The sequence below is a fragment of the Balaenoptera musculus genome, chromosome 18 (genome assembly GCF_009873245.2).
Source record: "Balaenoptera musculus isolate JJ_BM4_2016_0621 chromosome 18, mBalMus1.pri.v3, whole genome shotgun sequence".
Lineage (NCBI taxonomy): Eukaryota > Metazoa > Chordata > Mammalia > Artiodactyla > Balaenopteridae > Balaenoptera > Balaenoptera musculus.
Window position 1 is genome coordinate 77,361,566 of NC_045802.1, and position 22,218 is coordinate 77,383,783.

The 22,218-nt window shown below is 54.0% G+C and overlaps 1 protein-coding gene across 4 annotated transcripts; it reads left to right on the forward strand.

The window, feature by feature from the left end:
- The first annotated feature begins 349 nt into the window (after positions 1–349).
- NAXD (NAD(P)HX dehydratase) lies at positions 350–21,827 on the forward strand. 4 transcript variants are annotated; one of them, XM_036831223.1, is made up of 11 exons: positions 387–574; positions 3,845–3,912; positions 5,095–5,134; positions 5,912–5,957; positions 6,591–6,679; positions 9,753–9,861; positions 17,360–17,410; positions 17,489–17,593; positions 18,426–18,546; positions 19,573–19,693; positions 20,386–21,827. In XM_036831223.1, the coding sequence occupies exons 1-11, from the start codon at positions 402–404 to the stop codon at positions 20,582–20,584; spliced, it is 1,122 nt and encodes a 373-aa protein (XP_036687118.1). In that variant the 5' UTR covers positions 387–401; the 3' UTR covers positions 20,585–21,827. The 4 variants fall into 4 exon arrangements, with proteins under 4 accessions (XP_036687120.1, XP_036687118.1, XP_036687119.1 ...); XM_036831225.1 differs by lacking the exon at positions 5,095–5,134 and having other exon boundaries at positions 350–447; positions 3,845–3,995; XM_036831224.1 differs by lacking the exon at positions 5,095–5,134 and having other exon boundaries at positions 442–574; positions 3,845–3,995.
- Positions 21,828–22,218: the final 391 nt, after the last annotated feature.

Consider the following 22,218-nt stretch of genomic DNA (forward strand, 5'->3'; position numbering starts at 1 on the left):
AATGTACATGTCAAGTAATGAAAAGGGCTATGAATTAAAGCAGGGCAAGGGTGCAGGATGGCGGGAGAGGGGGTGTGAACCCTCTTATACAGAATGCGCAGGAAGGGATTCGCACGGATAAGACGGAAGTTGAGCCGAGACCTAAATTAGATCAAACCGACCGTCTCCGGCCGTCTTTGACTGGCAGAGGCCAGTCCGGGGGCGGAGCGAGTCCGGACCTCGGACCACTGGGAGTCGGCCGCCCGCTTCCGGCGGCGGCGCGGGGCTGGCCGAGAGCCCGGAAGTCCGTCGAGGGCGGTGAGTCCCGCGGCCGCGCGGGGGCGGCCGGGAGACCGGAAGTCCGCCGAGGGCGGTGAGTCTTGCGGCCGCGCGGGGGCGGCCGGGAGACCGGAAGTCCGGGGATGGCTGTGTGTTCCGGCTTCGGGGCGGTCAGGGGCTGCCTGGGAGGTAAGCGCGATACTGGCCTTCCCGGCCATGGCCACCCGGGCGGGGGCCGGGGCTGCGGTTGCCGGCGCCGCCGTTGTCGCGGTGCTCTCGGCCGCGCTCGTGCTCTACGGGCCGCCACTGGACGCAGGTACTCCGCCGCGGGCTGCTGGTCCGAGCGGGAGGCGCCGCCGTGGGGCCGGGGTCGCGCGGAGCCGCGGGTCCTGGGTCCACCTGGGGAGGGGTCAACCGAGGGACCCCGAGGCCCCCGGCCAGGCCTTGGCTGCTGAATAGAGCGGACTGTGTAGAAAGAATCGGGCGTAAACGGGACAAGTGCGTCCGACTTGGAGAACCATCCCTTCCTGTATGGTTTTCCTCTCTTGCCCTGCGGATATTATTGTACCTAAGATTTTCCAAACCGATGGACAGTGTGTTGTATTATCTCACTTCTCCCAACAACGTGGAGAGGCTGCTGTTTTGTACAGAAGGAGGCCCTGAGCCAAGGTTCCCAGCCAGAAAGTAGCTGAAATGGTAAAACGCGTTTTGGCTGTAGTCCTTATCAGCAGGCAGGACGGAGAGTAACTGTTAGGGGGGTTTGGCTGTTTGGTTTTGGACACCGTAGTTCCAGGCGATTTGAGGAGCATTGAGGGGCCCCTCAGCTTCTGCACTTCGCTCAGTCACACCAGCCCAGGCGCTTCTGGGCACCAGTTTGTTCGGAGATATTTTATCGGTCGCAGTTAGTCTTAAATTCGTACAGTCCGTGATTGGTTAGCAAGATTTCTCTTTGAGTCTGCTTGAGATTTCATTATTAGACCGAGCTGCGGAGCTTTTACCAAAAACTGGCTTCCCATCCCAGCTTTAGGGCATCTCAGTTAATTTGAAGATTGCTGTCACATGTTCCAAATTAGCTACGGTTCACATTAAATTAAAGCAAGAAACATTGGTATTGCAAAGTTGTGAGTGGCAAGTAATTCTAGAAAACAGCCCAGAATAAAGAAATCTGTTTAACTCTCCTCAGCCACACTTCTTTAAAGCAAACAAAAACCAGACAGGTGTGACCTGTTCTTCTAGATTCAGAATTGTATGAAGACAAATTACTAGGATAAATTTCAAGTTGCCTCTTGCCAAGGCCTTTTTATCCTTAAGAACTTTGATGTTTATATTTCAGTATTTCTGTGGATAAGTCCAAATGGTGCATGTCAGTAAGCCAGCTGAAACTTGATTCTCTGTGGAGTATAGGGAAGTTTAACTGACCTTCCTTCGGCCCTCTCACTAACAGGTATTGATCTCAGGTGAGTGTTACAAAACGCTAATGAGCAGGGAGGATTGCGCTTTGCAGTCATACAATTGCAGTTAAAAAGTGAAAATGCTGTACTTCTCAACAGTGATGTTTTTTACCCATCCCAAATTGGTTTCAGAAGGCATTTGAGAAGGATTTGACTTGTCTTTTGGTTGGTGGCGTGATTATTTGATTTAAAAAAAAAAAAAATTCTTCTGCCTGAAAATGGCAGCATTTTGGTAAAATGGTGTCTGATGCCCTGGCTTATCCGTTCCTAACAGTGGCATCTTCACAGGTCTGTCTCTGAGCCTCAGTTTCCTTGTCTGTAAACGAAGGATAAACTGGCTACGAGTGAGGAGAGTGAGCCAAGATGCCGTTAATTCCTCAGGCATTTATCGAGTGGCTTATTCTGTGCCGGACTCTCTTCCAGGTGGCTGAGGGTGGGAGGCCAGCCCTTAAGTCACAGGTGGGGGCTGTACCTCACTCTGTGGAGGCAGAAGGTGCAGGGGTGGCCCTGGGATTCTGTGTGTGGCTATAGCTGCTTACAGTGATGGCAGCTAATAAACCCCAAACATTGTAAGGGACTCAGAACGATCTGTGAGTGACTGGTTAAGTTTGGATTCTGTCTTTACGATTCCCAGACTTTAGAAAGCACCTGTATTTATTGTTGTGGGGCATTTGGAGGAGAGAGCATTCTCCGATATCCTCGCGTTGACCAGTCACGTCACGCGAGGTGTGTTCAAGTTTGACACAGATGCATGGCAGGCACCTCGGACGGCTCGTCAGCGGTCAGCAGGGCCGTCCTGAAATCCGCCTGTAACAGCTGCGGTTCCTGTCCTGCAGCCGGCCGGGGAGCGCAGGCAGGGCTGTCTCACAGCCGCTCTGCACGGTGGCGGAGAGTGCGTGGCTGGGAGTCAGGGGTGCAGGCGACCTGCGGGAGGCTGGGGCGGGGGGCGGGGAGTGAGAGCTGGTTGCTCTGTTAGGTCAGCACCTCTGTGGCCCGGCTCTGCGTCAGGCGGGGCTGGACTGATGGTTGAGCAAGCCTTGTTGTGCCTTTTCACGGCCAGAGGGTTACGGCGATTCTGTTTGGAGTTTTAATCCTGTGTTGATTTGGAAGAAGGTAGGAAGGCGTTTGGATGGATGGTAATTAATATTCTTTTTACATCTTGGGGTCTAAGCATCCGTCTGATATATCGGCTAAGGAGGCGTTTACATCTACTCATTAAAGAAAATTACTTGAATAACTTTGTTGAGTGAAAAGTAAAATTGTAAGAGTGATAGAAGATAAAGCTGTTTTACCATATGTATGGAGCTGAGTCAGTCTCTGTTCTTCACTTGGATTTGTGACCCACGTCTGGTTTTCCTCTGCTGCTGAGATAATGGGAAGATAAAAATATTGGATGCCTTTTTTGTGAAAATGTTGTTCATATCAGCAAAGACCCTTTAATTCTAGAAAAAAATGCATGCTTTATTATCTGTTCATACATTGGGCTCTACAGAACAGAGGATTTCTCTCACAGCTGAGCTTTTTTAATAATATGGCAAAACATACAACACAGGAAGTTTTTCAAGAAAGGCCAATTAAAATTAGCTATTCATAGACAATTCAATGATCAAACTATTTTAAAATGCCACTTTGAACCCAGTGTAAGATGTGTTCTTTATTTAGAATGCCCTTTCCAGGTTATTTGATTAGTATCTAATTGAGTGTTGGAACCGTGACTGGAAAACGAGGTGGGAATAACATGAACCACCTGTCTGGCTTGAACAGACTGTGGAAAGTAGCAACGGGGAGAAGAGACCTAATAAACTTGAAGGAAGATTACGATGAAATATGTGTAGTTTTTAAGTAACAGTATGTTAAATAAAACTTCCTGAAAGGTTAAGTAGACTTCCAAGACGTCTGATACATTCGAAGTAAATCTGGTCCATGCAACAGTATTAGTAGTGTTGTGTTTGTTGTTGCTTCTGAACAGCATTTGCTTATAGAAATGAAATGATGAAACCTTTGGATAAAAATCTACAGCATTCATATTAAGCCAGTTTTGGGAAGTGTTTTGATTAATGGGGTATTTTGTTCAAGTCTGTTTTTGATGTATGCTGGTAGACACTTACCTTTCTGAACATTTTCCTGTTTTTCAGTTTTAAATCGAGCATTTCCGCTGCATACGGCACGCTCAGTGACGGACATGGAGGCTGCTTTGCAGCTGGTGAGGAACGTGGTGCCTGCTCTGGCCGCCTGGCAGCACAAAGGGCAAGCTGGGAGGATAGGCGTGGTGGGAGGCTGCCCAGAGTAAGTGGCGCGGACGCAGCGTCCCTCTCTGGCTGCTCGCCTACCTGTCGTCCCGCCGTCCGTCCGTCCGTCCGTCCAGTTGGACCCCAGGGGTCACTTCCAAGTGTCCTCTGATAGTCTGGCAGCATTTTTCGGTGATGAACGTTTGATTGAATAGCAGAGAAAGCACGGGGCCCCGATTGGGTGAGGCTGTTCCTCTTGCTTTGTGCTCGCTGTCCTGACGGCGTTCGTTACCGTGAGCCTGCGTTGCTTCTGTCATCAAGGCAGAGACACTCAGCGTCTGCTTGCTTTCCTTTCTTAATTGAAAGATATTCCTGGAAGTTCCTTATGAAATTTGACAGATCCTAGCTATTTTCCAAGGCCTTTTTTCTCTTCTAGTTTAATATATTATGCTGCTGTGTCAACATATAAAGATTTGTAATTTGTCCTTGCTTGTAAGTGATACCTGCTGCCTTTGACTTAAATTCGATCTTGGTTACCATTCAGTTTCTGCTTCCTTTCTGTTTGCACTGATATGCTCTTTGCCTAGTCTTATATTTTCAACGGTTTAGCATTTAGTTGGCTGTATTTATTAAAATAACATGTAGCTAGGTTGTGTTTCTTTACCCAGTGTGACAGTGACTGCTCTTTCTAAGTGAGGGGAATGTATTTCTTTTGTTAGCGAGGCTTGTATTCACACTGTGGGGTGAGTGTGTATGTCCGCTGTCCTGTCCTTTGGCATTTCGGGCAAGTTCGTGGCTCTGCCCTGGGGAGAGTGTCACACGTGCAGCGTGCCCTGAGCATGTGTCCCTGTTCGGGTTAGCAAAGCTCTTCTTCACCCCAGGGATTGAGGTAACAGTTACAGTCACTCATCTGGTGTCAAGTTCACGGATTTTCCTTGCTGTGCTTGAAGTGCCCTTAAACATAGTTACAGCAGTTTCCGAGCAAGCGGGTGGAAGCAGGAGGGAGGCGTGCGAGTCTTCTCGTGTGTCCCCACGTCCGAGGTGACAGCTGCCTCTGCTCACCGCGGCTCTCGGGGGTGGGTCCTTCTCCTTGGGGCACCAGCCAGTCCAGGGGCTCCGGCCTGGGGTCACCTCGAGCACACTCTCTCTCTCTGCAGATGCCTGTGGGACACTCTTCATGTCTTCTCAGACCTCCAGGTTTTGTTTTGTTTTGCTTTGTTTTTTCCCCTAACACACATCCCTACCGTCCTCCTTGCTAACAGAACCCCAGTCTTGTTCAGTCGGTGTTGCATTTTCTCTTACTTGTATCTGTGTGCATTTCTGATAAATCAAGTGCTTTCTGTGTCTATATTAGTCTAGAGAGAGGTGTCATCTTTATGATATTAAGTCCTCTCATCAAGTGTACATCTTTTCTATTCTTTAATAGGTTTTAAAAATGTCCCCACAGAGTTATCATGTGTTTTATAAGGTTAATTCCTAGATGCTTTATGATTTTTGCTGGTATGGTAGATGCTATCATATATTCTAATCAGTTATTCCTGGTGTAGAAAAAAACATTTTTTTTCGGTTGATATAAATCTTGCCGAGCCATTGTATACTAAGAGATTCATTTTTTAACAGCTTTATTGAGGTCTGGTTGGTATACAGCAAGCTGCAAATGTTATAAATGTACAGTTTGGTAAGTTTGACCTCTGTATGGCCCCCTGAAGCCATCCATCAAGGCTTCAGTTTGAACATTCGCATTTCAGAGAGACCTTGGGGCACCTGGCCAGGATCTGCCTCTCCTGACATGGTTCAGAGGCCTCATAGGAAAGATTGACTTTCCTGGAACTGATCTGTGTTAATAACCCTTTCCCGAGCTCCTACTGAGGGTTGGGCTGTGCCCGGGTGCTACGTGTCTGTGTAATTTACTGATAAGCCTGGTGTGCTTGCCTCATTCTCAGAAGTTTTTGACTGTAAATATCTTCTTTTTAGGTACACTGGAGCCCCCTATTTTGCAGCAATCTCAGCTCTCAAAGTGGTATGTTTGTTCATAGCTTCTTTTTCAGGATTTTTCTAGTAAAGAGTTGGATTATTTAAATATGACTGAAGGAAATGTTTTCTGAATATTCTCTCAATATTCAGAGAAATCTGAATAACATTTTGGGTAATCATGGGAAGAGATGTACCTTTAAATCTACCCTGACCTCTTGTGCAGCCACAAAGTAACTTGGATTGGGACTCATTTTCTTTTAAACTAAACATTTTTTAGAATTGTACTTCACCACAGTGATCCAGGCTGCCTTTTCAGTCCTAGCATAAGCAGTGGACATCTTTTACCTTGGCAGTTGTCACGGCAGCGTTTTGATCAAGTCCTGAGGGCCCAGTGGCACAGGGACTGTGACATGGGCTGTGCTCCCTGCGGACCTTGTAGTGATGCCACCTGAGCCGGGCGGGGCCACCTGCCTCTCTGGTGGCAGCAGAAGTCCGCCTCTCTTCCCAGGCCTTTCTTAGGCTCTCAGCCGCCTCCTGGCTGTGGGTTACCTGCGGCAGTGGGTGCTTTTCTTTGGCGGACAGTGCTGTGGTATTCGCACGGTTGTACCAGAGCCACCAGCGCTCTGAGTGTCTGTCTGGCGAGTGCCGCGTTAAGCCGGCCTCCTGTGCCCCTCCTCAGGGCGCGGACTTGTCCCACGTGTTCTCCACCCAGGATGCCGCGCCTGTGATCAAGTCGTACAGCCCGGAGCTGATCGTTCACCCGGTTCTGTGAGTGGGGCCCCGGCGGGCGCGGGGCTTGTAGCCGCTCTCCTGGGTCCCGGGGTCGCCGCACCCTCGTGGAGCCGCTGAGCAGTAGCCGCGGTGCAGGGAGGGGGCGGGTGGGAGGGTGCTGTCGGAAGAAGCGAGGGAGCTGTAATGAACCCGCCTCTGTAGTCAGTAAGACAGACAGGCAGACAGTGTGCAGGAGACCTGGGCACCAGGGCTGCCCGGGCTGTGCCCTGTGGCCCGTCGGCAATGGCCAGAGGGTCCTAGGCCCAGGGGGGGCTGTGGGCCTGCCTGTGACAGTGTCTCACGTGGCAGCAGTAATGACCGTTCGATCGTTCAGCAAGCGCTTCGTGCTGGACGCTGTCCTGGGTTCCACGGGGACAGCATGTGACTGGGCAGCCCAAGACCTGCCCCCGTGCAGCTTCCTCTCCAGGGCAGCCCTGTGCCCTGGAACTTTCTGCAGCAGTGAAGCTTTTCTCTCGGTGCTGTGCGAGACTGTGGCTGCCGAGCGCTTGAAACGCGGCCAGTGGGACTCGGGCGCTGAGTTTTTACTTTGACTTTAATTACACGTAAAAGCCCCGTGTGCTCAGCGTCTACTGTATTGGGCCATGTACACAGCTTTGGAGGACAAACGAGGGAACAGCTTGTCAGGCGGTGCTGAGGACCGCAGGGAGGACGGGGTGGGGAGTGCTGGGTGCGTGCCTGTGTGTGGCGGGTGCTCCTAGGGTGCAGTGGGCAGTGGCGCAGGGCGTGGCGTCCAGCGGAGGCGCAGACGCGGGGGCTGCGGGGGAGCGGGCGCAGGAGCTCGTGCTGCAGGCCTGCTGGGGACACTTAGTCTGGGGTGCTCAGGAGGGGCTGGGTGACCACAGAGGTTCAGGGCCACACTCTGCCGGTCGTGGGGGTCATAGTAAGGGTTCTGGCCCTTGGGGCCCAGGGCGGAAGCAGGCGTCCCGCTGGGAGGCTGTGGTAAGCCCCTGGGGACGCTTGCGTGCTGGGCTGGAGACCGGAGCGGGCCGGAGCCTGGCCACAGCAGGGGAGCGCAGCCCCTCGCTCCCGGCGGCGGGCGGGATGCGAGACCCAGCAGGAGAGGAGCGTCGGGAAGCCACCAGGGTGTGGGCTGAGCAGCTTGTCATCTCCGCGGCCTGCTGATGTGCCGGCGGACGTGGCTGGTGGCCGTGTGGTGGGCAGGGGAGCCTAGATCTGGGAGTTGCCAGCGCGTGGGCTGCGTTTAAACAGGAGGCGAAGCTGTGTGTGGGTCGGGAGGGCCCGGCGCGCTGGCGGCGGGCGGCTGGGAGCAGACGGGAGGGACGTGGAAGGGGCCCGAGGGCATCCTGGGGCCGAGTGGAGAGCTTTGCGGACGGTCCTGGAAGAGCCCATGCCTGGAGCCAGAGACGAGGCCTCGGCTCCCAGTGCGGGGTTGCCGGCAGCCCGAGGGGGGGGGGCGTCTGGTAGCCTGTGGGCCCTGAGAGTGGCGGCCGGGCCTCAGAGTCGCGCGCAGCCGTCAGGCCTGGTCCTAAGGGGGGCTCCTGGTGTCGCGGGGGGTTGGGGCGCCGCCGGGCACACGCCTGCCCGCAGGCCTGAGGTGGGGACGTCTGCACCGCAGGTAGGAGTGCAGCCCGCCCTGCATCTGTGCGCCTGTGTGGTGGAACCAGACTGGCACAGGTCATTTTGGAATGAGTCATCGTGTCTTATTTTAACGTGTTTTACGTGTTTTTTCCCCCGTGAGTCTTACTTAAAAAAAAAAGAAAAAGGAAAAGAGAGTGTTGTATGATCATGATTATATACCCTGCATTATTGACTCTATTTCTGATGGGAAGGAAGTTCCATTTGCCTCAGCTTTGCTGAGACCCAGATCCGCTGCCTACCTTTGCGGAGTTCGCAGAAACACGTGGACCACTCGAGTAAACTGCTGGGGTCCGTCCCGGGGCCTGGCAAGGGGCCCAGCACGTGAGAGGTTCCGTGCTTCGGGAACGGAAGAATATGCCTCTGCCGCCCTCACGTCACGCCGTACTGGCTCCTGGTCTCTGTACAGCCGGGCTGGTCTTCGTCGTTTCCCGTAAAACAGCCCTTTCTCCCCGTGTTTCCTGCCCCTGCTGCGCCCTCCTCCTGTCTGCTTGTCCCGAGGGGATGGCTTCCCCCGCGAGCCTCCTAAGTGGGGGTGGCTTTTCCTTTGTTCCCCCAGCCACTGGGTCTGGAGGTGGTATGTGCGTCCTCCTGGACCATCACCTCTCGTTCCAGAACCTCCAGCTCCTTTGAAACTCACAACCACTGACCCAGTACCCCTCCTCCCTGCAGCCGTCTCAGACCCCCCCCCATCAGTCCGTGGATATTAATGTCTCTCCACCATTGCTCCCGGGACTGTTGCTAATGTGTGTGTAGGGAACTGCTTTACTGGGATATGATTCATGATAAAATCCACTGACTCTAATTGTACAGTGGTTTGCGGTGTGTTTACTAGGTTGTTACGTCACAGATAACCTTAGAACACCCCCACCACTCCAAGACGGAAGCCCCTCCCCGTCGCCACCCCGGCCTGAGGCGACCTCTCATCTGCTTGGCTTCTGAACGTTTGCCTTTTCTGATCACGTCTTCTGCATGGAGTCAGGCGCTTGTGAGGTCTCTTGTGCCTGCCTTCTTTTACTTAGCATCTTGTTTTCGAGAGAGTTGTCCACATTGTAGCACGTGTCAGTGCTCTGTTACTCTTTAACAAACAAAAACAAAACCCAGAAGTCCCCCCCCCCACCCCGCCAGCTGCTGGCAACCGGCAGTCTCTTCTCTGTGGGTGAGTTTGGTGTTGTATTTTTGCGGTTTTTTTGTTTTGTTTGTTTGCTTTAAAGTTTCCACGATAAGAGATAGCATATGCTATTTGTCTTTCTTGGGCTTGTTTCACTTAGCAGAACGCTCTCAGGGGCATCTGAATGTTGAAAGCTAGACAACTATGGTGGGGTCCTGGCTGGGGTCCTGGAACAAGAAAAGGACATTGGGGGAAAATCTGGAAAAATCTGTAGTTTCATTAATAAAGTAAACAAGTAAATGAAAATTTTAAGTAAGCTGTTTTGCCCTTTTCCTTTTTTAGTGACAGCCCCAGTGCCGTCCAGGATGTGGAAAAGTGGTTGCCCCGACTGCACGCCCTGGTCGTAGGGCCTGGCTTAGGCAGAGACGATGCTCTTCTCGAAAACGTCAAGGTAACGTGTAGAATTATTAACCACGCCTGTTCCGACAGGCTCGGCCCTTAGATCGGGGGAGTCTGATGGAATTGCATTTTCCGTGGTTTGTTGCTCTGTGTGCGTCTTGGAGGAGGAGTTGAGACGGATAGAACGTGGTCTGGGGAGTAGAGGAGACGCTAGGCGTAAAGGTAGGGAGGCGCTTAAACCAGAGCGGGGCCCCGCTGAACGGCGCTCTCGCTCCTGGGGCTCTGGTCTCAGGCTGTGGCCGAGGAGGTCTCCGTGGGGCCCGACGTGACCAGAGTCCCAGCGTCCGGGCTGAGCGGGCTTAGCGGTGGCTGGGCGGGCGCTCAGGTGCGTGGTTGCCTCCCCGCGACCCCTTCCTGCTGGGGACCCCTGGCGGCCTGCTCCTGGTGCCCCCTGTAAGGGCGCGGTGCCCCCCCGGGGCTGGCCGAGGGCCACGCTCTGTGAAGCGCTCTGCACGGTGCCCGGTTGGGCGCACGGAGCAGGCCCAGTGGGAGTCTGTCACAGTGAGCCAGTGAGAGAGGGTGCTTCTGGGTTGTTCTGGCGACTTCACCGTTGCTGTAAGTTGTGCGCTTAGAAACGTGAAAGGTGTTCTGGTGGGTTTAGCTTTGTGTCGTCAGCGGGTCCTCTTGAAAGCCCTTGTTACTTTAATTTCTTAACCTGGTGCTTCTCTGACCACCTGAGGTCCTCACTGGTCTAGAAATCCCTGGGCCTCGGGCCCCACGGGCCAGTTGTTCTGCTGCCTTTGCACTCTCTTCTGTCCCCTGCCATCCTTTTCAGCTAAAGCCAGCGTAGCTGGCGTGGGGTGATGGGGGAGTGGGCAGGAGACCCTAGTTCACCCTCACGTGTACACGTGCATTCGTTTACTTTTTCGTTGATGATTTATGCTCTTCCTTATTACTGAAACTTTATGCCTGCTTTAATCTAAAAAGATGAAACTAATTTTTTAGCCTTAAAAAGTTGAAATAGAAGTAAATACTATCCTGGATCAGGGAAAATAGACAGCTCGGATGGCACACCAGCCCCACATTCTGTGTGTTCCCGCTGCCCAGGTCCTCCGACACTGCCCTGGTGTCACTCTCTGAGGGGACACATCTCGGGGACCTGCTGAGCTCTCCCTGCCCTCCTTGGGGCCCTTCTCAGTGCCCCCAGACCGCCTGCCCCAGCTCCAGCCCTGGGAGGTGTCGGCTACGTGCCTCGAGGGGGCTAGCGGTCATAGTGAACCTGATTTGCCACTCTCGTTTCAGCAGCTGGAGGGGCTCTTGGCCCAGCTTCTGCTTTTTGAGTTAAACTGAACAAAAGCTCAAGGGAAAGAAGGTGTAGGGCGCTGTGAGTGTTGGTTGGACATTCCTAGCAATCTCTGTGGGTAAAGAACATTTTAAAAGGCAGACGTGTGTTTGCTTTACCAGAATTTAGTGAGAACGTGAATTTTAAGGGTCCCTTCCACGAAAAATCTTTCCAGCCTTTAGGGTGAAAGCTGGGGCTGGAAATCTCACTTTCTTCAAGCCCATGAATTATCACTGAGGAGAAACAGTAGCTGTGACAGGTGACTGGGGATGGAACTGAGCAGGAAATGTGTTTTCGACTTTAGCGTCGATAGTTGGTCCGTTTGTTATTGCCTTTTTCAAACGGTTTGGTTAAAACACATGTACCCCTCTGTAGGACATGATGCTAAGTGAAGTAGGCCAGGCGCAGCAGGACAAACACTGCACGATCTCACTTCTGCGTGGAGTCAAAATAGGTGAGCTCGTAGAAGCAGAGAGAAGGGTGGCTGTGGGGCGCTGGGGGTCAGGGGAGTGGGGAGAGTTTACATTCTCTCCCGGGGAGGTGACGGCGGTGTTGGTTAGCTTGACTGGTGATTATTTCACTGTCATCTGCACGGGCTCGCCTTGGAGATACCGGGGGTTCGGTTCCAGACCACTGCAATAAAGCGAATTCTCATCATAAAGCCAGTCACGTGAATTTTTTTGGTTTCCCAGTGGAGATAAAGTTACGTTTGTGTTATACTGTAGCCTGTTATGTGTGCAATAGCATTATGTCTAAAAAACAGTGTACTGTTTTTTAGAAAAGCGCTGAAAAGCGCTAACCGCCGCCTGAGCCTTCAGTGAGACATCGCTGTTTTGCTGGGGGAGGGTCTGGCCTCCACGCTGGCGTCTGCTGAAGGCTGGGCGGCTGTGGCAGTTCTTGGAACGAGGCTGCAGTCACGTTTGCCGCGTTCACAGACGACTCCTCTCACTGACGATTTCTCTGTAGCGTGCGCTGCTGGTTGATGGCATTTTACCCCCAGTAGACCTTCTCCCACAGCTGGGGTCAGTCCTCCCACGCCCTCCCGCCGCCTTATCATCTGCGTTGAGGTGATATCCTGCACCTGTCGTCATGCCAACAGCTGACTTCAGTGTCTTACGTGGGCGCAGTTTGTGGCACCCAAAGCAGTCACAGTAGTATTGGCAAAGGTCACTGATCACTGATGATCCCAACATAGTATAATAATAACGAAAAGTTTGAAATAGTGCAAGAATCACCAAAATGTGACCCAGAGACAAAAAGTGAGCAAATGCTGTCGGAAAATGGCACCGAGAGCCTCGCTGCACGGACGGGTGCAGCTCCCCTGACCTCGGGTCCCCGTCCTCTGTCCTCGTCACCGTGCTCCTCCGACGGGGGACGGCTCAGCCGGAGCTGCGTGCAGACGTGGTGCGGCCCCTGTGCTGCGTGTCACCACGCTTACGAGTTCCCAGAGCAGCCCTCTAGTAGCCGTTAGTGTCGTTTGCACTTCAGGAAACTGATAGAGATGACGTCTGGGCGGGTATCGGACTCCCGCGGTCACCCAGGTAGGGCGCGTGGCCTTTAGCTCCAAAACGTCCGGTGCCAGCATCAGTACCTCGGCAGCGAAGCTCTGAGAGAAGCATGTGAGCTTGTACTTGTAAGAGCATCTTCAGGGGCTGTGTAGGTAAAGAGCAGTATTCTTTGGAATCATGCTGCGGGCTCTGGGGACAAACCCCACTGCTGGCCGGGGCGTGGTAAAGAATTGGCAGGTCTTTGTCCCCCGTCCCTCGCTCCCGGGACTGACAGGAGTGCCTTTTGTTCATGCTGGGCCCTTGGGCCGCACGGAGTTCGGGCAGTGAGATGACCAGGCTGACGGCTGTTCACAGCAGGAACGGGGGGCTCGCGGCGGGGAGGGCCGCAGAGTGAGCCCGGCTGCGGCGCGGGCAGCGGTTGGTCCAGCTCCGTGGGCGTGATGAGACCCCGGTGACCTGGGGGAGCTTGCTGGGGGGCCCCAGGTGCCTGGAGAGTGCCTCGTGTCTCCTGATTCGGCGGGGTGGCCCAGGAGTTGTCGGGACCCGCGCAGGCCTCGCCCCTTGTGTCTCTCCATCTGGTTGCTCCTGATTTGTGTCCTGTAAAAGAAAACCGATAGAAGGCATTGCGAGCCCCTCAGGGACCACGTTGCAGAGGGAAATACCTAATGCAGGGAGGGTCCTAGTTTGTAGGCGGTGTGTATGGGGAGTCTGTCCACGCCCACCTAGACGGCACGTAAGGAAGCAAACTTTGGTATGTTATTTGGCTGGAATACCTTAACTGTTTATTTTTTTCCTACAACCATATTACAGACAAGTGGGCTGTGATCAGCCGAGGAATATTGTATCTGAAATGCTAAAATAAGAAATAACGATTGATGACAGACACGCAAAAACACAGTCTGTATCAAGAGGGATTGCATGTGGATTTACGGTTATAAAATCCAGAGTTCTCTGTGGTTCAGGGTCTTTTCTCTGTGACTTTAAGTTCATAATAAAACATTGAGTATGTTTATCTTTAAAAACAACCCACTTTGCAACGTGCAAGTTAGAAATTGGGATGTGAGCACGTGGCCGCCGCCCTTCCCAGCCTAGACTCGAGTTCACGTCTCCATGCACGGCCAGTGGACTGTCCGCCCTCTGCCTGTGAGACAGCAGTCGTGCTCATGGGAGTTCCTGGCGTGTCTGGAGCACTTCCTGGGTCCCAGCTAATACAAAGCACCGCACTGCGCTTTCCCCCTCGGTGCCGCGCAGAGCAGGCATTTAATAGATATTTCCTGAGTGAATTCATTATCTGGTGTCATCCATTAAACAACCCCGTTAGCTAGATTTCTGTTCTCATTCGTGTTTTTCCATGAGGAAATTGAATCCTGGAGAAATTGAGTTACAGCCCCAAGGTGGTCTGTAGCAAGTAATTTGCTGCCTTTTTTTTTTAACAATTTTGTTGAGATTTTTACATACCATTCAACTCACTCATTTAAGTGTACAATTCAGTGGCTTCTAGTATATTTATGGAGTTTGCAGCCATCACCACAGTCCGTTTTAGGACATTTTCATCACCCCGGAAAGAAGCCCCATCCCCGTTAGCACTTGCTCCCTGTTCCTCCCAGCCCCTCAGCCCCTGGCGACCACTAATCTACTGTCTGTCTCGATGGATTGGCCTATTCTGGACCTTCGTAGGAACGGCATCATACGGTGTGTGGTATCTTGTAATTTCAAGGCTCACCCTGTTGTGGCAGGTTGTCAGTGCTTCACGCCTTCCGTTGCTGTGTGATAGGCCGTTGTGTGGAGAGACCGCGTTTTTAAAATCTATTCATCAACTGATGGACATTTGGGTTGTTTACACTTCCTGGCTATTACAGATAGTGCTGCTGTGAGCCCTCATTTACAAGGTTTTTTCTGGATTTGTTTTTATTTCTATGGGGTATATACCTAGAGTGGAGAAGCTGGAGCACACGACAACTCCGCTTGGTGTCTTATCTAAGGGTTTTGCCTGACCCAAGATTTACTCCTGTGTTTTCTCTTAAGAGCTTTATTCTTTTAGCTCTGTGGTCCCTTTTGAGTTAAGTTTTGTGTATGGTGTTAAGGAAGGGGTCCAGTCCAGTTTTTTTTTTTTTTTTTTTTTTTTCCAGTCCAGTTTTATATCCAGTTGTCCCAGCACTTCTTCGGGCCAGTGAATTCTCCGGGCATCCTTGTTGAGTCAGTTGACATCAATGTGAGGGTTGATTTCTGGGCTCTCCTTTCTGTCCCATCGATTGTACAGCTGTCCTCGTGCCAGTAACCACACTATCTTGATTATTGTATCTGTGCAGTAAGTTCTGGAATCGCAAAGTGTGGGTCCTCCAGCTTTCTTCTTTCCAGCATTGTTTTGGCTGTTCTGGGTCCCGTGAGTTTCCACGCGTTTTAGGATCAGCTTGTCAGCTGCAGAATGGACAGCTGGGATTTGGGTAGGGGTCACCTTGAATCTCTAGGTCAGTTTGGGGATCACTGCTGTCTTAACAGTATGGAGTCTTCCAGTTCATAAGCTGGTTTTGAACCAGAGTTTGTGGATGTAGGATAATGTAGAATCTTGACTGACCCGCCTAGTATCTGTGCTCCTTTTGCAGCTTGTTGTTTTCCTTGATGGATGTGTCTTGTTTTCCTTGATGGATGTGTCTTGGAGACTTTTCCTGGCAGAATATGCAGATGTTCATTATTTTTAATGGCCTCATCATAATACGCTGTAATGTATTTAACGAGTTCATTTCGGCTGTTTACAGCATTTTTTTCTATTAGTGATGCCTTGAACATTTCTGTATATCTGTTTGTTTCTTTTGGGTGTTTTCTTTAGGATAAATTTATAGAAGTTCCATTGCTGAATCAAAGAGTATCTGTGGAAGGTGGAGATACTGAATAACATCCTCTGAACTGAGAAGGAACTTTAAGACCGAAAAATGAAGCAGGCAACTGAGTGAAGTGCAGTTCTGGAGTTTACGTGGGGACTGACATACAGGCAGGATCGGGTGGAAGATGACCGACCCAGGTGTCCCTAGCTGCATGGAAAGGGTCCAAGGGGGTTTCTGAAAAAAGAATCTGACCCCCAAGTGAGACGCATGTCTGCACTGATGGGAACTGGGCTTTATTTCTCCCCCCACCCCGGGGGGGTCTCTGCAGAGGCACTCCTCCAGTTTTCATATCAGACAAAGATGGTCAAGTCGATTGGGAACTTGTCCGGCTTGGGCGCATTCCTGGCGAGTGGGCTAAAGCTCAGTCACTCACGCAGGGAGGGGAAGGGGCAGGGCTGCGGGCCTGAGATGGAGCCGACAAAGTGGGGTCAGGGTGGTCCAGCCACACAGTGCGAACCTGAAACGTTTTTGAGAGATGCTCCCAGATTTCTCCAGAAGCTTGTAGCGGTTTGCTCTCCAGCAAGGGCTGCCCTTGCCGGGATGTGCTCTGGGGAGCTGTCACTCCTTACTCCCCCTCCTCGTGTGTAGAAAGCTCCTTGTTCCACTTTAGCCCTCCTGACCTGTGTGGCTGGCTCCTTCCTTTGCCCGTTCTTCCCTTAGGATGTGTGTGTGTGTGTGTGTGTGTGCGGGGCTTGCTGCCTCGTCACGGCGTGTGCTGGTGGCGCTGACCCTCCAGATGCCGTGACCGTGACAGGGTCAAGTGCACAGGCCCTCTGAGCCATGGAAGCAAGACCAGCCCCCCGTTCTCTGCGTCAGGAGGCCGAGTGTCACATTGTGTGTTACTCATGTGCTCCCCGTGGTGTCGGCTCACGTCTCCCGGGTCTGAACATTCACTGGGCCACTGTCTTTGTAAGAGCTCTAGTAGGAAAGTACAAAGACTCAGAAAATCTGAATTGGTTCTAACAGTAACGCCCGACTCGGGGCAAGCAGACAGAGCATTTCCACTGTTTAAGAAGGAGAGAGGCTTCCGTGGGCCCCGTACCCTGACCCTCCACTGAAGGGGCTTTTGGACACACTCCCAGCACTCGGACCAGCGTCGGCAGGTGCGACTGAGGCCCTCGGGCAGGGCAGCCGTGCTGGGTGAGGCTGCACTCCTCACTGCTACTCTACGGACGTGGGCTTATCTCCCAGTGTTTTAAATTATCCCTGCCTATCATGTATCTCGTTCACCGTTCTAACGTTTTCTGTTACCCAGTGTTTTATCGGGTAGAAGTCCTCTTCGCATGCTGTTGCCATAAATGCCCTTGTCATGAAATACTGGTTCATAATAATCAGCAGTCATGTTGATCAGACACACATATAATTTTCAAGCGAAAAACCTCAAACTTTTAGTATAGCCTTCTCAGAGAGAAGTGATTCACTGTTCATTATTACGGTCAGTGATTTGAAAACACGTGAAGTGTTACTTATGAGAAACAGATAAAAACGAAGGAGTCGGGGAATTCCCGAGACTTCAGCGCTCTCAGCTCGCAGTCCTGAGCGGTAGAATCTGTAGGAGATTCGGAGGTGCCGGCTCAGCTTCGTGGGCTGGCCTGGGACCCAGCACTGCGTGACGGTTCCCGTGGGCTCTTGTTTTCAGAGTTCCCAGCGCCCTGCCTTACAAAGGCTCTTTTCTGATTATTTTATGCATTTGCTTTATTATTTCCTGTCTGTTGGATGATGGCCTGATGTTGAAGTCCGTCAGGAACGGCTCGGTTTCTTTTACCTTCTCTGAGAGGTGACGAGCTTGTTGCTCAGCCTGGCTTCCCTTCCTCGCAGGGCATTTTAGAAGCGTCCAAGGCCAGGGGCATCCCCATCGTCATCGACGCGGTGAGTGCGGCCTCCTCTCCCGTCCCCTCCTCCCCGGGGCCCCCGCGGCCTCGCGGTGACCTGAGTCCTTGTCTGCAGGACGGGCTGTGGCTGGTTGCTCAGCAGCCGGCCCTCATCCAAGGCTACCAGAAGGCGGTTCTCACCCCCAACCACATGGAGTTCAGCAGACTTGCCGAGGCCGTGGTGAGTCAGCTGACGTCCCGGGCAGGGGTGAGGGGTGCGCCTTGCGGCTCTGCCCCGGCTCGTCCTACGGTGCACCTGCGGGGACAGATGTGCAGAGGTGGGTGGACACGTGCATTCCCGGGTGTGTGTAATGATGGGGCATCTTCCAGTTAGCGTGTCTTTGACTGGATGAAAGGTGGCCTCTGGGGTCAGCCCGCCCTCCTGCCACCGTGCACCCTGGGCGGATCACTGCATCCCTGCCCCTGCCCCTGCCTCTGTGAAATGTGGAGCGTGATGGAATCTGCGTCATAGGGTTTGTGAGGACGAAATAAAATAATACAGCTGACCCTTGAACAGCGTGGGTTAGGGGCGCTGAAGGCTGCACGCTATCAAAATTCTGAGTGTGATTCACAGTCGGCCCTCCGGATACGCGGTTCCCTGTGTCCTTGGTCCTGCATCTGTGGATTCAGCCAACCTCGGATTGTGTAGGGCTGTGGTATGTACTATGGGAAACAATCCACATGTAAGTGGGACCTCGCGGTTCACACCAGCGTTGTTCAGGGGTCAGCTGTATATATAAGCCCAGCGTCCTCACGTATTAGTGCCCGTGAATGTTTGCTCATTATCACTCGAAGTTGCATCCCTCGCAAACCTTTACAATCCCAACCATGGGCCAGTGGTCCTGACTCTGGGCCTCCTTCCCACTGGTGGATGGAAACGTCTCTGCACGTGGGGCCCGAGCTCGGCCGTCGGCAGGTGCCCAGCGGGCCCTCCCCCGGATGAGTCGGGATCAGAGAGGATGGGCTCTTCCCATGTCTGACGACAGCTGTGTCTGTGTTGTCCTCCGTCGTAGCTGGGAGACCCCCTGGATGGCAGGGACCGCTGCAGAGCTGTGCTGAGTCTCAGCCGGGCCCTGGGCAATGTCACCGTGGTCCAGAAAGGGGAGCAGGACGTGATCTCTGATGGCGAGCAGGGTGAGTGGCCGAGGGCTTCACGCCACGTGTTGGCCGGCCATGGTGGGCACCAGCCCCAGGGGGACCTCCTGTTCACACACGGTCGGTCACACACGGTCACACACATGCACACGTACCCCCCAGAGAGAGGGACTCCCTGGTGAGCGTGTCAACCACAACTTCCGGAAAGGCAATTTTTGTCTTGTTTCTCGCTGTTTTGCGAAGGGAAGTGGCAGCGATGAGTGCTGGTCCTGGTCGACACCAGGTACAGGGCGCAGTTCCGTCCGTGCTGTGCAAGGAGAGCCCCGAGCGGAGGCTCTGGACAGCGGGCGACCCTGCAGGCCCGTGGCCGCCTCGCCTGAGGCACAGGTGCAGTTGCTTGAGTCTTTCACTGCTTCCTGTTGTTTTATAAAAACGCCCGGAAAACGGAGACACCCGAGGAGCCGCCGGTAGGGCGGGAGCCCCCGGGCCCGAGCGTGGCCGCAGAGCCCAGCAGGCCCGCCCGCGTCCGCCCCGGGGCTCGGTGCGTGGCGCCTCTGCTCCCTGCAGGCGAGCCCTCCTGTCACTGAAGTCTGCCCCGGAGGCAAGAGCACGCCAGGCGTTGACGAGGGAGCTGGACACACGGAACCGGTGCCCAGGAGTGTGCGCACTCACACACACCGTCACACACACACGCTCACTGTCACACGCTGGACAGGAGACGCAGAGAGCCTTCTCTGCGGGGCCCTGAAGCCGTGGGTCAGACGCTGGAAGGTGCTCTAGACTCTAACACAGAGAGCGTAGCAGCCGGTTAAGACGTTTTCCCAAGAGATAGAAACTTCTTGGCACAGCACAGACGAAGTCCCGGCAGGGCCGCTGCTGGTGCCGTGGGCGTCTCCTGGCGTGTGGAGCGGGTGCCCTGGGCTGGGGGCGCCGTCCCCACTCTGTCCCCGCAGACCCCTCAGTGCTGGTCGGGGGAGCTGGGCCTCCGCCTGCCGTGTCAGGACGGGCGGGGAGGAGCAAGGTGACGGAGCGTGGCCCCTCTAACACGGCCCCCTCGCCCCGCAGTGCTCACGTGCAGCCAGGAGGGCAGCGGCCGCAGGTGTGGCGGGCAGGGGGACCTCCTGTCGGGCTCCCTGGGCATCCTGGCGCACTGGGCCCTCCTGGCCGGCCCCGAGAAGACCAACGGGTGAGTCACGTCTTTGTTCCTCCCGTGCTGTTTCAGCAGTTGCACGTTTAATAGGTGGCTGCTTGGAACATTCCGCTGAGATGCCGGTGTCTCGTGGGAGAAGAGCCCCCAGGGCAGGGGTTGGTCCCAGGATGCTCGCCTGGGAGCTCCGGTGTCCCTGCTGGTGTCGGGGGTGCTGCTCGGGGGTCTGCGGTGCATCCTCTGCGGGACCGGTGCCTCGGGGGACATGCAGGCGGGGGCGGAGCGTGTGCCGGGAGACGACTGTGCATGGGGCACAGCGCCCTGAGCGGTGGGGTCCGCCGTCGCCGGCGGAGGGTGAGCCCGGCAGCCCGCCCCTCAGGGCCCTTGGCCTCTCCTCGCTGTGCCCATCCTGGCGACCCCGGGGGCCTGCGGGGCGTGTGCGCGCAGGCGGGGCTGTGATGGGTCCAGGAGCGTAGCAAGCAGCTCGTCCCCAGGCTCCAGTGTCTTACAGGGCCTAGAACAGCACCGAGCACTTACTCTGTGACCGGGCGCCGGTCTGGCTTGCAGCCGGGACGGGCCGCGTCCTAACCTTTCTCCAGGCGGACGGGCGTTTCTGATAGGCCCGGCGGCACGTTAGACTGAACTTGCCAGAGTGGGTCCCAGGGCGACCACGGGAGGGGCGGGGAGGGCCTGCGGTGGCCATGACGCCCCGCTAAGCCGCTCCCCCGCAGGTCCGGCCCGCTCCTCGTGGCTGCCTTCGGTGCCTGCGCGCTCACCCGGCAGTGCGCCCGCCAAGCCTTCCAGAAGCACGGCCGCGCCACCACCACCACGGACATGATCACGGAGCTCGGGCCCGCGTTCAGCAGACTCTTCGAAACCTCAGCTGGTGCAGACGGAGGGGTGGCCCCGACGGGGGAGCTGCGTTTGTGACAGGGCCCGCCTCCGGTCCGTCCGAGTCCGCGCCGTGCGGGTTGACACAGACGGTGTCAGAGCTTGGAACGTAGCACTTTCTGGCTCAACTGCTGTGTGCCTGGAGATGTTATGATAGGAAACAAAGTATTCCTGAACTTTTCTCAGCTTCTGGGCAATATCAGGAAAGAATGAAGAGACTCACATGACAGCGAGACCGTCTGTCACCAGCTCAGCTGAGGTCGTGGGCTTTTGCTGTGCGATTCTTCTGTTTGCGAGAAGTTCCCCTCCTCCGGTAGTCCTCTCGGGGGGATCCCATCGCTCGTTTTCAAAGGTCTACATGAATGATGTTCTCTTTTTTAAACTGAGGTCCCCGAAAGGATGTAGTATTCATTCTTTAGCTCATTTTTGTTTCTTTTTGAATTGTGATTCGGTTGGACACGTCTGGGCAGAAATATTAAGCATTGCTTGTTTTGGTCAATTGGTTGAAATATTTCAGAATAATTAGAAATCTGTTAGAACTTGGAAACCCTTTTGGAGGCAGCTGGGAAGATCACAGAAGGGAAGTGAATGGGACCCTGACCCCCGAGTGCGCAGGTGGGGCCTCTGGGGTCCCTCACGCTCCCACTTCCCCTGGCCTGTGCGCCAGTCGGGTGCTGGCTGACAGGCCCCAGCGTGGCACATGGGAGTGGGAGGGACGCCTGGGGCTCCGGGGTCGGGCGGGAGGTGGCACCCAGGTTGGGGGCACCAACACTGTCCTCACGCCTGCTCACGGGGCAGGACGGCGGGTTCCTCTGCTTCGAGGGTGGGTGTGGCTTCAGGAAGGTTCTGAAGAAGTTCTCTCTGAAACTGTAGGGAGTCGTCCCGTCTGCATCAGCTCAGCTCGGGTGCAGCTGTGTGAGCGGTTCTCTTCGTGCCCGAGAGCCAGCTGTCTCCCGTCACAGCTCTCTGCGGGGCTGGTTACAGCACGTGCGCCTGAGCGCACTCTCCGGCATCCGTGCCGCCTTCTGTGGGGCGGGGCCTGGCCTGGCCTGTCCGTCTGTCCTTCCCCAGTGACTCCTGCTCTGTGGTCAGAAACCTCCCCGCAGAAAGGTCCCACTTCCTCTAAATAGTCGTGGACTTTCAAGATTTCCTTTAAAATGTTTACCATTGTTATTTCACATCTAACTGTAGAAGAGTTTAAAAGTGTCACGGACGTTTTCTCCTTTGGGGAATTACGCCTAAATCATGGTCTCTATTAAAAAGCAGATCTGGTTTACTTCAAGGGAGAGTTTTGTATTTTTTTCTTAAATAGCCAGAATCCACCTTTCAACTTAGTCCTGAGTGAGGACATTTTCAGATACTAGGGAGATAAAAACACGTAAGCCCGTCTGTCTAATGGTATGGTTTTCACCACTGCCTACCAGTACCGTTAAAATGAAGTACTAAGCCCGCAACGTAGCTATTCTTTCCATAGAAGACAAGATTCAGCCCACACGGGAACTGTTGTGTTTTTGCCCTGAATCCCTTTGCTTGAAAAAGCACAGTTAAGGGCCCGTGCTTCTGAGTGAGGTGAGCGGTTGCTCCTTATCCTTTGCAAACCCGGGCACTCTCTAGCTCCAGCCGAGGACACTCCGCCAGGAGACCAGCACCGAGGCACACCTGGTGGCCAGGTC

Bases quoted from the DNA above. Each gene is read 5' to 3' on its own strand.
- NAXD (XM_036831223.1), top strand. From the start codon at position 402: ATGGCTGTGTGTTCCGGCTTCGGGGCGGTCAGGGGCTGCCTGGGAGGT. The intron at 575-3,844 runs GTACTCCGCCGC...CCTGTTTTTCAG, and splicing joins CGGGCCGCCACTGGACGCAG to TTTTAAATCGAGCATTTCCG. The intron at 5,135-5,911 runs GTTTTGTTTTGT...TCTTCTTTTTAG, and splicing joins ATGTCTTCTCAGACCTCCAG to GTACACTGGAGCCCCCTATT.